Raw genomic sequence first — 16,916 nt, forward strand, 5'->3', positions numbered from 1 at the left:
GCTCAAAATTTGACCACAACTAGGAGATACGACTAGGATCGATCAGTTTCCAGGTTACATTTATGGTCTTACACTTAAATTGACACAAACAGAAATAAAATTTATAAAAAGAAATTACATTCGCGAAATTGAGTTGATGTGTTTTCTGAGTGGCGAGTTTAGGGTTTAAATCCTCGGCACCATAGCACTTTGCAAAGTCGTCACTTCTTTGGATTATCTGGACGATTTCTGGTAAAACATCAGCTTAGATGAATCTCTATCTGTTTTTGCCTGTATAGCTCCATAATAGGCCTTTATGGAGTCATGTGCCACCAGGAACAGCAAGAGGCCATACCAGTCAACCATGGCTCCTCTAGTCGACGATTTTGAGTCGCTTTCAAAGAAACGCAAGAAACTCTTTGGTAGCATCAACAACGAACTGGACTCACTCATCCAATTGCTACAGGTTCGCTCAAGTTTGAACGCACATTTTAATTTCAGGATCTTGACAAAAAACTGGACGCTGAAGAATCAAATGATGCTGTAAATGTAGACGAAGATGTCAAATCTGTCGGTATTGATCATGGAAGCACGTCCAGCAGTGCTCTTGATGTGAAGAATGGATCACCCAGTGACTGCGGAATTATTCTAAAGGAGCTTGCATCTACGGTAAAGTCACTAGACATACACAAGAAAATAAATAAGCGTATCAAGGAGTTCAATAGTGAATTTTCTACTGCAAAAAGGAATGTTTTTGGCCAGCCTGCTTCCGACAGGTTGGAGACTTTGGCGCCGATAAAGCTCGATGAGAAGCTTGTATGTCGAATGATCGGGATGCACTTGCTTCATTATGGCCTATTTGATGTCTATGAACAACTAAAGTTGGAGTCCATCAAACTTTGGGGTGATGACAACAAGGCTATTGTAGGATCTGTAACTGTAGAAGCGTACAAAATTTTACACAGATTTCTGGATAATATTAAAAACTGCAACATTGACCCAGCCATTGAATGGATTGAGAGTCAGTATGATAAATCTACACTACACACTGAACGATTTAATGAGTTGCTCATTAATCTTTATAAAATCCAGTTTTGCAATACAAAGGAATGTGGTATGCAAAAGGTTATAAACAAGGTAAAAAGCACTGGGATAACAAAAATCTGGAAAGTCCACAATGAAGAGATTGGTAAATTAATGACCCAAATTGTGCTGGGAGAACCTACCCCCGCTGATTTTGAACTTGTTAAGACCAAGACCACCAAGCTTTTTACACGGGTATTTTGTGAAGCTGGTGTACTAGTAAAGAGACCACCTGGTTATATACATATCCGGGAAGAAAATGAACTCCTAGAACCTGGAATTCATACACTAGAGCCAGAGTCTGAACTTGTACAGGAGCCCACAAGAGATGTGTCCAGCAAATTCATCTATAGACGATGGATTAATGAAGAAAAGGATCAGAACATTTATGCCTCTAAGCAACCGTCTAGTTCATGGCTTGATGCTCTTTCAGCTATTTCACGGAAACCTGCACAGGTATACACACGCATGCAACCTATTCGTAGGGGCCTTCCAAAGAATTGGTTATCTGTTTGCACAAGCAATGAAAAGAAGGATCCTAAAATGGCATATAGGTACCTTAACTCTGGGGCACTATCGGATGGATGTTTTATAAGATATGTTCGCACCAGACTCGATGGAAGAGAAGAACCACCTCCGAGGGTTAGCTTATCAAAGGGAACAATTAAAAGTATCTTGTCTGACCCAGAAACTACATGCAGGTTTGTCTAATTCAACTCTAGATGAAAATTTTAGGCAAATTTTGAATATTTCAAGCCTGCCAGACTGCACGTATGATACAGTGACACCTCCTAATCCTTACGTGGACATTTCAGAAGAGCGTAGTGATAGAGGTACAACCGTCTTAATCGCGAGTGCAGATGACTCTGATGATAATTTTCTTGGTAGGGTCGATTCTGACGAATCACAAAGGGGATTACCCACATTTTCCCTTACGGTATTTGCTGGATCTTCCCTCTTTAGGGATTCGAGACTATCCCAAATCACAGAAAACGAACTGATGCCAGCCAGACTTTTAAACGTTTCCTCAGGTTCACGCATACATATCAGATTCCCAGGAAGGGAAGAAAGAAGGAGAGAACATGTCATACGACCATTTGAATCGGAAGAATCTACTACTCAAACATCTGAGCGCTCAAGCGCTACACTTCGGGTACGCTAATTTTTATCTTGCCACAAAACATTTAGGACATTTTGAGGATGATTATGAGAGGATTGCGTTCAGAATCCTCACAACCGACAACGGTTGTCCACCTCAGAAACGAACCGGTATCGCAACCAAGCATCGATGGTACGATTTTTCTCACGTTTACACACCTGTGCAGATATTAAGGAACCCGCTCCACCAGAGGTAAAGCGGACGAGGGTACAGGTTGATGAGCAAGAATCTAGCGAATTTATCAAGGTTCATTTACCATATGAAAGGTTTGTCATTCCCATACACATACACGTTATTCAGTCCACTATCGGTAATAACATGTGCTGGTCATGTAACATTGCCTTATCTGGTAGACGTCTTCCGTCTCTTGTTCAACGAGAGGCGTGAGGTGTACTCCAAGGTTGGGATGTGGTTAAAGTCGAACCAGCAGCTTCCTGTGGAATCAGACCTTGGCCCAGCATTTTACTTTCACAGTTTTCTCACATGTGCAGTTTCAAAGGATCAGACAAGCAGCGAAAACCCTCCGATCATGCTGCCATGTGGTCACGTCATCTGCAAGGTTTGCTTTGACAGGCTAAGCGGGAAGAGACGCAAGAAGCACTTCAAGTGTCCAATGTGTCCCACTATGGTAGAACCTAATCAGGTATGTCTACAGCTTTAAAATAAAACACGTGCAGACTATGGAGTTGTGCCTCGATTGGAATTGAGACTGGCACAACATCTCTGGTGTGCGCATACACTTGCAATTTATTATTTTATAAATTTATACGTATGTTATGGAAGAGAACTGGAGAGGCGGTAACGCTAGACAGGTTCGTGGCAGATATGGTGGAGACTATAGAAGGAACAGACCACCTGGCATGATTATAGGCCCAGATTTGCACAGAAGCTTCTCAGACGGTTTATGTGACGTTACATTTGATACATTTCTCAGTTGTGGGCTACCACACGACCGGGGACTGAATAAAGCACAGCTTCAGAAACTTTTGGCGTTCAAACCTACACGAAACTTGAGTTCTTTCCTTAACTGCTGTATTTGCTACGAGAATACGCTAATATGTGCAGTAGGGAAGTGTGATCATATAATATGTCTGCTGTGTGCACTAAAGCTGTTTTACTTTTACAGCAAGGAGACTCCATTCGGGTATGAGTGTCCATATTGCAAGCATGGTAATGAGGCTCTCTACTTTTGTGCGAATCCCTTTTATGTACACCTTGCTAGCAACAAGGCATTTTATTCTTCCAAAGGAAGCTTTGCCTTGACGCAAGAAGAGCTGCAAGACTTTGTGTCTATCCTCAGGAGGGGCTCAAATGATGAAGAATACTATGCTTCTGGGAAGGTAAACATAACAGAGCTCTATGAGCTCTTTCTGCAGTACAATGCCGATGTTGTAAAACGCCTAGAGAGCTTAGGTACGGAGCATTGTGTGGAATCTTGCAGTATCACCAAATCAAATGAGACGCTACTTGTCAATGATGATTGTGTTATGATTCGCGACAAGGGATTGATTTTTGAATCTTCTGGGATCTATCACTTGTGTAGACTCATAACTACACCACTCTGTTGGATTCCAGAATGTAGGAAGAAATGGTTAAGCACTGGTATAGACGGTAGCCGTTTTGGATCCCTGAAGCTTCTAAGTAAACATCTCAAGGCTGAGCATAACTATGTAATCTGTGATATTTGTGCCCAGTATTTTGCTGACAAAAAGTTTGTCCCAGAAATGCTACTTTACCATGCAACAAGGATAGCAGATCATGTAAAGAATGGAGATTTTAGATGCTATCCGCCAATCAGTCCACACGTTTCCTGCCCAGCTTGCAAAATATATCATTGGGATAAGGCCATGTTCAAGAAGCACGCAAAGGAAGAACACTTTATATGTGATTTGTGCGATAGCGGTGAAGTATTTTCCCATTATTCCTCACTTTTTGAACATTACAAAACATATCACTACCCTTGTGAAGAGCAAGACTGCATGTTTGTCGTATTTTCTGATGATCTTCAATTACGCCTGCATTACGTTGCAAAGCATCCCCAAGTTACAAGGATTCCATGCCACAAGAAACCTCTCGCAACTGCACGAAGAGAGGATGCCTCTCCTGTATCCCGCACTTCTGCTCCAATGTTTGATGAACTCACCACGGATTTGGCATGGGATGGTTTTATCAGCATCATTGGTACAGAGTCACAGAGTGAGACTCTTGAGGAGGTTCTGGAAAAGGAGTCGCCACTCTACCCATACTTTGTGAGTACAGTCATTCCAGATGATCAGCTCAAGGTAGCATTGGATCCAATTTGTGCAGCTAGGATGGAAATGTTTCTCAAGAGAAATGTCAATGCATTGGAGGAGGTGCAAGAGGTCCATTCAGAATTTGGCACGACAGAAAAGGAACATGTTGAGCTAAATATGCGAGTGTACAAGATAATTGAGTCAAAGTTCCGTGAGTCATACAAGGCTTGCACTGCAGATTGCACCAAAGATGCTAGTAAAACTACTGCTCTTTTTAATCTTGTCAAGGAATACATTGCTAAACTTGTGTTTCTCTGCGGAGCAGAAAAGGGTGGACTAAAAAAACGATTGCTAAACTGCCTGCATGACACAGCACAAATTTCTAATGGGATACTTGTCAAGAGCGCACTAGAACAGCTAATTGGGGATATGAAGGAGGTGGTAAGTGCACGACCACTCTCACTCACTAGAGCCATGAAGCTACAGGGTAATTTGAGAAATCCACTTCCAGCTCAGATATTGAATCCAAAGGCAGATACAAAAGCGGCAGTTGGCAAAAAGAAAAAGATTGTAAAATGGGAAAGGAAAAAGGAAGAACAACCAAAGGTAGAAAAGGTGGTTGCTCCTCACCCGGTAGTAGAAAAAGAAAAGGTTATAGAACCAGCCTATGTTACAAACCTTCCGGATACATCCACACTTTTTATAAATCATGTAAACTCCAACAACTTTTACGGCCTCATGTATGATGTTATTGGTCAAGTTTTGAGGTCGAATATGGAGAAATATAGCAAGAATCAGGAATACACACTACGTGACACAACAAAGTCAAAACTTGCAAACATCGCATTATCGCAAAAAAGATGCTTCACAAACCTGGGTGAATTCATGAGCATGAAAAAGCTTGAATCACTGCAAGCATTGGAGCCAGAATTCCATAGATTGGTGAGGGATTTGAAAAATGTCCAGGATCTAGCCGAAATTGCACAAGCATGGACCAAGAGGTGTCTTGGTATACTCAAAAATATGCAAGTTGAACATTTGGAAATTATACATTACTACCTAAAGGGCAATTGCCAAATTTCATTGCCACTCTGCAATGATGCGGAATTTCCAATCCTGGTCAAACATGCAAAGGGATTTACAGAAAATAGAAATTATGCAAATGCACTCGGCGCAAGACCTGGTCCAAGGTTTCAAAATGAGCTAGACTTTCCGACATTAGGAGAAACCAGCAGACGCCGCTAACGTTTAGGGTAAGTCATTGAGGTCTTTTACATGATTATTTATCTTTAATTTGTGGTTGCATGTATATTGTGGACTCGGTGGAAGTTGGTGATTGGATAGACGAACTAATTTCTACTGACGTGAGTGTTGATTGTACTACTGAAGACTGTGTTGATAGTTGTTCATCTTGTTCTGTGGATACTTTCTCTGACGGTGAGCTAGTTGTGAGGGAGGATGAATGCATGGTTGTCTAGGGAGTAGTTAAGAGAATGTGCTCCCTTTGGTCGCATTGAGACTACTCATGGATCTCAGAGTTTTGAAGAGAATATAGCAGACGCTCCTTACACCACTGGATCTGAGGGTGGATGAATGAACTAATCGTAAACATACAGAACAAATGTAGGAGCAACAAAAGATGTAAGTGCAGAGGGAACAAAAAATATCTCTCTGTGAGATTTGGGAGAGTAAAAGATACGAATTTTGGGTATTTCACCCATGACATCGGTAAGATTCATGTTAGGGATAATCCTATTCGTACTGTATTTTGGCAAAATGTTGAACTTGAGAGGATAGGGTATGTTAGTTTGTTTGATGATTCAGCCTCTGTGACCGTCTTTTACAATAGAATCTACGATAATGATCCAAACGCAATAAAGAAGCCTCTTCTCATAAGGTCTAAAGATAATGGTGATAAAACGCATTGGTTTGAAAATATTGGAGGCTATGCTAATAAAAGATGGAGGGGAATTGATGAAGAAGTGGGATCAAAAAAGTATCCAAAAGAAGATGACTACACTGGGGAAAATATAGACTTTGAGAAGAAGCTAGAGGCACTTTCGTGTAAATTGTTTGTCGCTCATAGGATACACATAGACTTTGATCAGAATACAGGCTACAGTATTAAGTGCGACATTTGTGGTGAACAATTAGAGATAAAAGTTAATAAATATTCTGTTCAGGATGCTGAAGGATATACAAAGTACGATTATAGTGGCACATTTTCTGAGAATTCTATCCTTGTATACAATGGAAGACAACTCACCTTTCAGAAGCGGTCAAGATATAAGACGGGTTACTATCTCCCAATTCCAGTTGACAAAGAAAATTTTAGTGGAGTATCTGCATATTACTGGAAGGAAGATAACCAGAAGAAAAATCCTCTATTGATAGAATTTGTAGGCAAAAATTATTTCTCTTATTGGATGGAGAATATTAGTATTGCTGGAAAAGATGGAAACTACAAACATGACAAGTGGAGAGCCTTACCTTGGATGCATAACAATCCCAAGGATCTAAAGGAGAGACTTGATCTTCTCAACTGCATATATAATGGAGTTGTTCAAATTAATCTTGGGAAATTGGAAGACTGTCATCCAAAGCGCCATTTCCTACACAAGAACGTGATAAATCGTTTGTATGAAGAATCTATTGGTACTTACCCGGTCCTTTACGCATACAAGTACTGGTCAATTATGGGTAGTTTTAAACCACTCATTATATCTGAAGTTACTGTTAAAGGTAAGCTCCAGGAATTCAAGAGTACTCCTCTTCCATTTAGGGACGTTAGGCTGCTGAGTGCATTTGTATCCCCTTGTGATCCCAACATACCTTTTCTCATTTGCGTAGAATATCAAAACATGACTCATAAATGGTACAAGAGAAACTCTGGGGACACTTGGGAGGAATACACTAAAATTTCTGGTAAACCTAATGATGTTAAAGCCAAACTTGGAGATGTTTTGAAGGAAGTTAAGACAGACTTAACATTAAATGAATGTGATGTAATAACCTCCGCAGAAAGTGCAAAGATCAAAATTACTCATACTGTGGGAGAAGGAAAGTCCTTTTCGGAATATTTTGATGAATCGGGTCCTAAGAAGATTCCTATTATTGTTTCAAAATCTAGGGATGATCCCATATCTGGTTTCTTTAAGAATATCCACAAGGTAGCCACTAAGAGTAACATTTTTGTTTTAAATAAAATGTTACAAGATAGAGGTGAAATAGTAGCAACCAAAAAGATCAACGGTGTGCAAGGTGTTGAAGTTTATTTTTGGCGGGGTAATCCTACCGAACCAATTCTGCTTGGGATTACCACAAAAAACAATACTCCACAGGGTAGTAGTACCTATTATGGTACTCTTGGTACACGTTGGGGTAATGGTCAAGTAGAAAAGATGGAAAAACAACAAGCTTTGGATCACCAAAATTGTATGGTAAACAAAGCTATACCTATTGAGTTAACTGCTCCTACTGATCTCGAACGATTTAAATCTCCTACAAACCGATCCAGTTGTCTGAATCGTAGATCTTTAACTACATCCGATGCCAAACCTAACTTTCCAGATGATGCTAAAGGTGACTATGATTTAGATGCATACCATATTACTCCTAATGATACAATGATATCTAGGGTTACTTATGAGAACCAACCCACTGATATAGTTACTACTAAGGACTTCATATCTCAAATAAGGATATACAAATGGGATAAAGATCCCAAAAACGTTCCTCTTCTTGTAGAGTTTGTCAAGTCTAGTGGAGGTTTTATATTCTTCGAGAATCTTGGTAAAACCGCAGAATATAAGGAATGGAAAACACTTCATGGGACAGTAACTAGAGAATTTTATAAGAATAATCTGTCAAAACTCACAGATAAATTCATAGAGAGGCTGAACGAAGTAAATTGCAAGATTAATGAGGTAGTTCAATTGGATATCTCAGGAAAAGGTGGAGAATACTGTCACGGTCTTCACGCTGGACATGAAAAGAGAATAAAGGTCACTATAAAACAGGAGGAATATTCTGGTTTCATAGGTTACGAACACGCTCCAGCTAAAGGCCAGAAATTCCTCAAAGTATCATCAATATATAATGGGAAAACTAGACAACAAGTGACCGGTTTTGATATGCCTAAAGAAATTTCAAAGGTGACTGTTTATTTTCCAACTTGTGATGGAGCTTCTCCAGTTTCCATACGTGTTGAACAAAACAGAGGAGAGACGAAATGGCTTAAGAAAATAAAGGACAATGATTGGGAAGTCTGCACTGATTTTGAAAGTAAGGGTAATAATGAAATTGAAATTGCTCTAGAAAATGTAAAGAATAGCATAGCTGATGCATGTGGCCAGCGTCCTCCACCTCCAAGGTTTACAAGTCCAGACAATTCTTCTACATCTCAAGGATCAAGATACACCACTACATCCGTGGATAATGGCAAAGATGATAAATATACTTGGAAAGAGATACTGGACGATGCCAAAATTGTCTATGAAGAGGAAAAAAAGAAAGAGAAACAAGACAGTAGTGTACGTATTGATATACAAGAAGAACATGAAGATGAAGAATTAATAAAGGGGCAAAATGAGGCCACATTTATGAGTGATCCTGTTACTGTTGGTGGTGTCAAACTAAATGTTGATGGTAGTCCCCCTTCTACTACTACTCCTACCGGGCTTAGGCCTAACTCTGTTGGAGTTACTCTCAGCCTCATCATTGACATAGAACAGAGTATCGCTGGGAAAGGAAACATTAAAAAATACAAAGTATCTCCTATCAATCAGGAAATTAAATTAGAGAGGGATGAAAGACCAGATGGTTCTGGATTCTACATGTTAACACACGAATCACCTGATGGGTTGTCTTTCAAGATTGAGAACGTCAAACATGGAGATAAAACAATATCACTACAATCTCTTGGAATTGACCCCAATGAAGAAATCATTCATCTAGCAGTATGGTATTGGAAAGAGGATAAGGGGCGGAATAAGCCTCTCCTTATAGAAGTGCTAAAGGAAGATGGAAGCTATATATATGCCCATAACACCGGTGATCTTAAATGGCAACAACTTTCCGAACATCAGAATAAAAATTCTGAATTAATAGGTGAACTTCTTGAGCAGAAACTAGATGAGCTCAATTGCTACCATAATGGTGTTGTTACCATGGATCTTACGGAGGATCACTCTAAGAAACATATAGATAATAACTATTGTTGTAAGCATCATAGCAATGGGAGAGCTAGTGTTACTAGCGACTCAGTTAACGCTAATGGTAAGAGTGATAGTCCAATTCATTACTACAAACATGATACCTCCGATACAAGTACTCACTTAGCCAAAATTAAGTACTACTCTACTGGAGGCCAGAAGAATAGAAAATATATAAGACCTCATGGATTTCAATTTCCTACCAGTGGAGCGGTTACAGTTTATGCTTTTTACTGTAAAGATAAGGATCCTGTTCTAATTTACTTGGACTATAATGGTGGACAAAATGATGTTAAAGGATGGTACAAAAAAGATAAGACTAATGTCAATAAACCATGGATAAAAGTTTTAACTGGAGTTCTTGATCCAAATAATATCAAATACTGTAAGGATAAATTCAATGAACTTGTGGAGGTACTAAAAGAGTTTGGATGTGATTACTATAAAACATGCAATGATGATTCTCCATCAATGGCTCAAGTTAAACTGGAACAAAGCCCTGGAGTTACCATTCAACTCTCAAAAAACAAAGATACTAATGTAAAACAAATCACTAGTACTTATGAAGATCCTACGGGAAAGAAAAGTATTAAAATCACAAGATCTCCCTATCCTCCTGGTCCTCTAAAAGGATCTCAGGACTTCTTAAAGTTTATCCATATCCAAGCTGGACCATCATTCAAGCTTAAGGAAGTGCAAGATAATCAGAACAATAACATAAATATCCATGAGTACGCCAAAGTGTCCTCAGTTTCTTCCTATTACTGGAAGGACGACCAAGATGTTGATGAGACTAATAAGAATCCACTATTGATTGAGATAGACAATAGCGGTGATTTTAAGTACTATGAGAATAGAGGGAACTCATGGAGTAAATATGATCCTCCACCAGTATATGTGGATTCATCAGGAAAACTGAAGGAGATTCAACTCCTCCAGAAACTAATTTCGCTCAATTGTGAGATAAATGATGTCGTTCAAATAGATGTCTCCGAGATTTCTAACTATTGTCATTATGGACACAGTACTAAGAAAGTCAAGGTTGAAAAAATGTATGAAGGAAATCTTGGAAATTATGTTGCCTATACTCATATTCCAGATACTGGAGCAAAGTTTAGCATATCTTCCTTCAAGAATAACTATGATCCTATGACACTTAAGGATATTAGCAAACATATGCCTATTAAGGGGGTTGACAGGGTCATTGTGTACGCATGTAATGAGGGGTTTTACGATCCCCTTCTCATCTACATACAATCCAATGATCCAAAGATTAGTGATAAGTGGTTTAAAAAACCTGGTAAGGATACTGAGTGGACAAAAGTAAAATCTCCACAAGATGACCAGGCTTATGAAACTATAGTTGGCTTGCTTGATGGTATCGATAGTACTTGTGCTCCGCCGTCGGTAATTTTAGACATTTATCAGAGAGGATATCATACTAGTAAGAGGTTTTTTTATGAAGATGCGAATGCTCAGCCATGTAAACAGAACATATCGGTTATACCAAAGTCTAACCCACTTGGCGTGAAGGACTTTACTGAATGTATTCACACAATATCCGGTAGGAATAGCTACTTCACGGTTAAGAAGTTCAAATGTGGCGAAAATGAGATTATATGTGGGTTGGAAAAAACTGAAAATGTTACTCAGGTTTCTGTCTTTTACTGGACTCCTCTAGAAGCGCCTGCTAGAATGGATGAGAATAGGGGCAGACCTCTTCTTGTAAAAGTTACTCAGCATTATCCCAGTGGAATAACTATACAAAAGTGGTATGAAAACATTGATCCTGATGAAAATAAAAATTGGCAACTTATTAGTGATCCAACAGAGAATCTTGAGTCTAAACTCCACCTTCTCAACTGTAAACTCAATCATGCAGTTATAGTTGATATCAGTAAGCATGATACTATTTATGATGCTTGCGATAATGGATTAGACTTTCTTCATGAGTATAAGATGCAAGTTTCTAAGGATACTCCTGGCAGTAAAGTTCTATCGTATTATGATTCTTATACTCACACCCTCAACAAAAGCTCATATAGTATCAAGTTTCATATAGTAGGATTTGTTAATTCTGTAACTCCTCTTAGTAGACTACCTAGTAACATTCTTGACGTGAAAGAAGTAAAAGTATATAGATGTGATAAGGATAATAAATCTCTTATGGTATATATAGATTCTTCAACTATTAACAATAGTGATAAATGGTACAAGAACACCAGTGGAGGAACTCCTGGTCATTGGATTATTGTAGGAGATGATTTAGCTAGTAGTGTTACTGATGATACCAATCAGTACGAAAAAATTCTCAATGTACTCAATAGTCTTGATAGTAGCTGTAACCCTGCTACTCCTGAAACTTCTGCTAAACTTACCGGTCTTGAACTTGCTACGGGTTCTGCACTAGCTGGATACGTCTCTTCAGGTGTCTTTACTGGAGCTGGTGGTCTTACTGGACTCGGTTGGTGGGCATTTAAACGTTCTAAAGGAGATCCCTGGGTTAGACAGATTTAATGGGTGTCTATGGACTCTCCAGTATGGAGACTAGGGAATCTGTACTGAGTAATGGGTCTTAATTTGTTGGCTTGTTTTTGTTTCATGTTAGTTGTTTCTGTTCTTGTTGGGTCATTGTCTGTACCTTACTCTCCTCTGTTGGACCAATGAAGAAGCTTCCACAATGTCTACCAGGATTTATAATTGAACTCTTTTATGGTTATCTCTACCAAATAATGTGCTCTCGATTAGTACAAGTTTACTAGTTCAAAGAAAAGTGGGTTTGAGTCTATCCTTGGAATCAGTAGATCCTGTCTATTTCTCGAGAATCTCAAAAGGTCAGTCTATATTAATGTAGAAAGAGGGTAAATGTTAGAAAGAAATTAATAAATGAGTACAAAAATAAATGACAACAGAAATTAATGTGTTTCTATTATTCTGTATTCTGTGTATTCTGCTGATTTTGTAAACTACCGGAATCATTATCTACAGTAATTTTGTTTAGGGGCGCTAATTATTTGAATGTGTAGTATTAGCTCCATTTTTATTAAAACTCTCTACAGTTCCTTTTACTGCGGTTATTAAAATATCCACCATAACTCTTTGAAATGTCTAATATGGCAAATTTATATAGCATAGCCAGCCCACTTGTTACTCTGTTACCAATCAGTAAACCATTCCTCTTTGGGCAAGTCAGAAGTAACTAAAATAAACAAACGATCATCTCTATGAGCCAGCTTAGCTCTCATATCAAAAGTCAACAGTTTAGGAAGACTAGTATAAAGACCACGACAACCACATTTACACCAATATCCCCAAGAACTCAAAAACCCACAACATGAAGTAGGCCAAGAATCTCTATCCTTATCAAAAAAGTATTGATCAACACTATGAGCATAACTCTTTATCATTGGAGAAGTTGTCAACCAGAATGGTATGTAGGAGAGGGCCATAAAGGGAGCTATCTTGTTAATAAGAGAATGATCATTCTTCAAACCCAGACCATCTCCTCCTAGACGTTTATTACCACTCCTCTGGTCCATGATACCACCCCTACCTACTGCCAGGAAAAGGTCATTGGTAAAACTAACAGAAAGCATAATGAGGAATGCCAACAAAGTGTGGCTCCTGATATAGCAACAGATTCTCCAGCCAGGATAGTGAATGTTAAAAATGATGAGTAGAAACGATAACAAATATGGTATATACAAAAGCCAAAAAAGGTACCATTTGTCTCCACCTTCCCAAGGTCGGTTGGCAAATGCTTTACTCTTAGTCTCAAGAAATATGAGATTTAGAACCTGAGGAAGTGCTGCCAAAAACATACTGATGACGTTGAATGTACCACCATGCTTAGCAGAAACCAAAGTCTTGGGAACCAAATGAGGATAAATTGAACCCATAGCTCCAACCGCTAAACCATGCATAATCAGTGGCATGCAGGTACCGGATAGATGCCCAGTAATAGGATCCCATAAAACCCTCCGATAGTCATAATTGTCATGATCAGATGAGAGATTCCTAAGATAAGTATCTCTGCTCATATCAGTAAATCTCTGATTGATAGTTCCAGTACTGAGTTCACTAAGCAGTTTACATAGTCCTTTATCAGTACATTTATCATCTTCACTTTCAGCAGGTATCTGAACGCAGTTCTTCCCAGGTTCAGTTCCGTATCTATACCTGTACCAACAGTTTTCAAAACCCTTGCAGTAGTAGCAGTAAGAGTCCTCATTCTTAGAGTTAGAAGAATCATACTTAGACTTCTTAATGCAAATAAGCAGGGGATTATCAATATCTACTTTACTACTAGTAGTGCCATAATAGACAGAGACTTCATCCACTAGTCCATCTATGCATGGTCTAAGATCTAAAGTCTTAGCATTAATGCAGTTAGAAGATGGAGTATGTTGGATCTTATCAATGCAAAATTTAGATCCTGAATCCATCTTGTGGAGAAACTTAGTGTATTCACTACATATCTGCAATTCTGTCTTTTCCTCAACAGATATGAGAGTCTTATTAGATCCACTCTTGTACGTAGACCAGTACTCGCAGATATTCTTTAGGTCTAGACAAACTGTGTGCTTATTAGAAGGGTCGTGAACAGTGGTATCATTACCAAAGCCATTCTTAGAGAAGCTGTAAGGACCACCATCCTGATTAAGATTCTTCTGAAAACAATTCTGTTCAAATCCTTTACAAGCCTTGGTAAGTAGGTTCTCTAGGTCACCTTCAGTAATATACCTATCCTCATCTAGCTTAGCACCAACCCATGTCTGAGGACTACTCCGGAAACCAGGCCTTCCATGTGGACCATAGTACCATTTCTCCCCGTCAGTCGTTACAACTACCAGGAGGATTGGTTGACCTCTAGGATCACGGTATAGTTGTGTATGATCAACCTTTTTTCCAGAAGGTGGATCTTGTAGGGTTATGCTCAAAATATTTCCTGCACCTACATGATCCCTACTGAGCTCCAGAGTTTTTGAACACGGAGTATGAACATGACAATAGTAATTTTCTAGAGTTCCAGTTAGTTCTACACTAATCACAGTAATAGGCACATCTTTTTTAGTGCCATTTGTTCCAGAGGTACAAACATAGCTACGGGTATTTTGGAGATTAAGCTTAATCTTTCCATCGGAAGATTCAGTTTTAACGGCGCTAGAACCAGGTGTAAATTTCTTGATTAACTTATTTTGAAGTTCTCCACTATCTTTTAGACCTGTGTTGCTATTATAACTCTTAATCTGTTGGAGTAGTTCTCCAAGTTCGTTAAGATTTCCAATATCCTTCTTAGACACCTTATAAACACACCACTCATTCTCAGTACCATTCTTCCTGGGACAATAGTAGTAAGCTGAGCCATCCTCCATCAGAAGCTTAACTAGGAGCCACTTCTTGTCGTTGGACCGGTACACTTCTGCATGTGTACAGAATTCATGCTCTGGAAAAGAGACCTTCTTTATGGGAGATTCTCCTTGACAGATGGATGTTACAATAAACTTCCTTCCCTTGAAATGTCCAGAAGTATCCGGTTTATGACGATAGCATGTGTAACCTGGTGGATTGTTACTACTACCAACCAACATGTAAGCATTATTAGGTCCACTAATAGTACAGTCATAGGAATATGTTCTATCCAGCTCTATCTTGATTTCCACGACATCCGGAATCGGTTGAGAGTTATACAGTCCAGGAAAGTAGGCTATGATCCACAGTAACGTCGCCAAGAATGAGTTGACAAGTCCCAACCATATCTGATTCTTGACTACAGTATATCCTATATCAACCAGACCACTCTTTTGAGCCCACATGTGGATGAGCATCTGGTAAAAAAAGATAAGGACGGGTGACATAGGAAGGGTCATGAAGTACCAAAGTGCCCTGTCCACATCTATAAATCCAATGCCTGCACCTATGATACAGGTGAAGAAGTGTTGAAATAGTAGAGAGAAATAGAACCATTGAATATGTCCCTTCTCTCCACCGGATGTAAAAGCCTTGAGTATCTGCAAGTATCCAATGAAGATGATCCACTGAATACCAACTGTGAGATATCCTCTAAAGTCCTCTTCATTCTTTCCCTCAGGTATGAATTTATATAACCCTAAGAGCACTGCAAATCCTGCCACGAGAATAGTTGCCAAGATCTCTATGAAGATTAGTGAGGTGATTGTCCTAGAGACATACTCACTGGAGCAGCGCCTCTCGAGAAGGAACCTGTCCAGTAGGTAGTCGGAATTGGTGGCTACCAGTAACATAGGTTGAAGGTGTCCCAGTCCAGCAAAAAAGAAGGCCGCTTTCTTGACCCTCTCCTTCTGCTGAATAGAGACAACCATTCTAGGCCGTGATGTACTGCATTATTATTTGCTACAATGAAAAAAGTTCTCTGCATTGAATTTGTGTGTTCCAATCACTGCCATTTTCGTATTCCTTGGCCCTTTGGGTAATAGACAGAATGTAGAGATTGTGGAACAAGGGAGTCTATCAGTCCTATTTCCAAGGTTTACTTGCACAGTTAAAGTTATAACAATCCCCGTTCACTGGTAGTCATTCCACAACTCTTTAGCTCGCACAACCTTCATGGTACTTCATGGTCTCATAATGTCACCAGTTGTGACTGTACCATCAGCGTCTATATATCTACATCTAAATGAGCACTGTCTTATCATCCGCAGCTGGAGAAGGCGCTGCAAAGGGACCCTGTCTATCTAGAGTACGGAGATGGGGGTGTTGTCAGCCTCGAAAGAAGAGAATCGTTTCTTCACTGCTAAAGCCTTCATTCATCATATCCATTCCTTTAGATAAAATGGTATTGAGCGTTGAAGGTTTCCCGTTCCACCTGAATGTGTATGGTGGAGAGGATGAAGGTACGCTGAGAAGACTCCGTCCTACAAGTTAATAAGATATAGAGAATTAAATAATTTAGCAAGAGAATAGTCTTTGTGGATAAGAGGATGCTGAGTAAAATAGTATTTACGGATTGTTTTCAGAAAACCTGTAATAAGTGGTAATGTATGCACAATGAAGTTACAAAGTTCAAACGTCTATTTGATGAATACCGACCTTCTATGGCAGAAACTCAAACTATGGATTGAACGTTTATTATTCCCAAACCCAGACTAATCTTTGAAGAAACCGATGAACCAGAGAAGATTTGGCCTGCATGGGTATTGCACAAGGTTCAAAAAAGTCTAGGTAAAGTCCCAAAGAATGGACGGAAAACCATCCACGATGCCTATAATA

General features: G+C 39.3%; 4 protein-coding genes across 4 annotated transcripts, besides 1 other annotated feature; 3 read left to right on the forward strand and 1 right to left on the reverse strand.

Annotated features, from left to right (window-relative positions):
• Positions 1-343: 343 nt before the first annotated feature.
• BEWA_039580 (conserved hypothetical protein) lies at positions 344-2,882 on the forward strand (the record flags this gene model as incomplete). Its single annotated transcript, XM_004833315.1, has 6 exons — positions 344-445; positions 481-1,763; positions 1,798-2,215; positions 2,251-2,353; positions 2,388-2,487; positions 2,522-2,882. The coding sequence occupies 6 exons, from the start codon at positions 344-346 to the stop codon at positions 2,880-2,882; spliced, it is 2,367 nt and encodes a 788-aa protein (XP_004833372.1).
• Positions 2,883-2,965: 83 nt separating this feature from the next.
• Positions 2,966-2,989: a sequence feature (AT_rich).
• Positions 2,990-2,997: 8 nt separating this feature from the next.
• BEWA_039590 (conserved hypothetical protein) lies at positions 2,998-5,700 on the forward strand (the record flags this gene model as incomplete). The annotated part of the gene is made up of 1 exon (XM_004833316.1): positions 2,998-5,700. One exon carries the CDS (start codon positions 2,998-3,000, stop codon positions 5,698-5,700), a length of 2,703 nt encoding a protein of 900 aa, XP_004833373.1.
• A 344-nt stretch (positions 5,701-6,044) lies between these two features.
• BEWA_039600 (hypothetical protein) lies at positions 6,045-12,185 on the forward strand (the record flags this gene model as incomplete). The annotated part of the gene is made up of 1 exon (XM_004833317.1): positions 6,045-12,185. The coding sequence occupies one exon, from the start codon at positions 6,045-6,047 to the stop codon at positions 12,183-12,185; it is 6,141 nt and encodes a 2,046-aa protein (XP_004833374.1).
• A 638-nt stretch (positions 12,186-12,823) lies between these two features.
• On the reverse strand, positions 12,824-16,009 carry BEWA_039610 (hypothetical protein; the record flags this gene model as incomplete). The annotated part of the gene is made up of 1 exon (XM_004833318.1): positions 12,824-16,009. The coding sequence occupies one exon, from the start codon at positions 16,007-16,009 to the stop codon at positions 12,824-12,826; it is 3,186 nt and encodes a 1,061-aa protein (XP_004833375.1).
• Positions 16,010-16,916: the final 907 nt, after the last annotated feature.

The sequence above is a fragment of the Theileria equi genome (genome assembly GCF_000342415.1).
Source record: "Theileria equi strain WA chromosome 2 map unlocalized gcontig_1105316255037, whole genome shotgun sequence".
Classification (NCBI taxonomy): domain Eukaryota; phylum Apicomplexa; class Aconoidasida; order Piroplasmida; family Theileriidae; genus Theileria; species Theileria equi.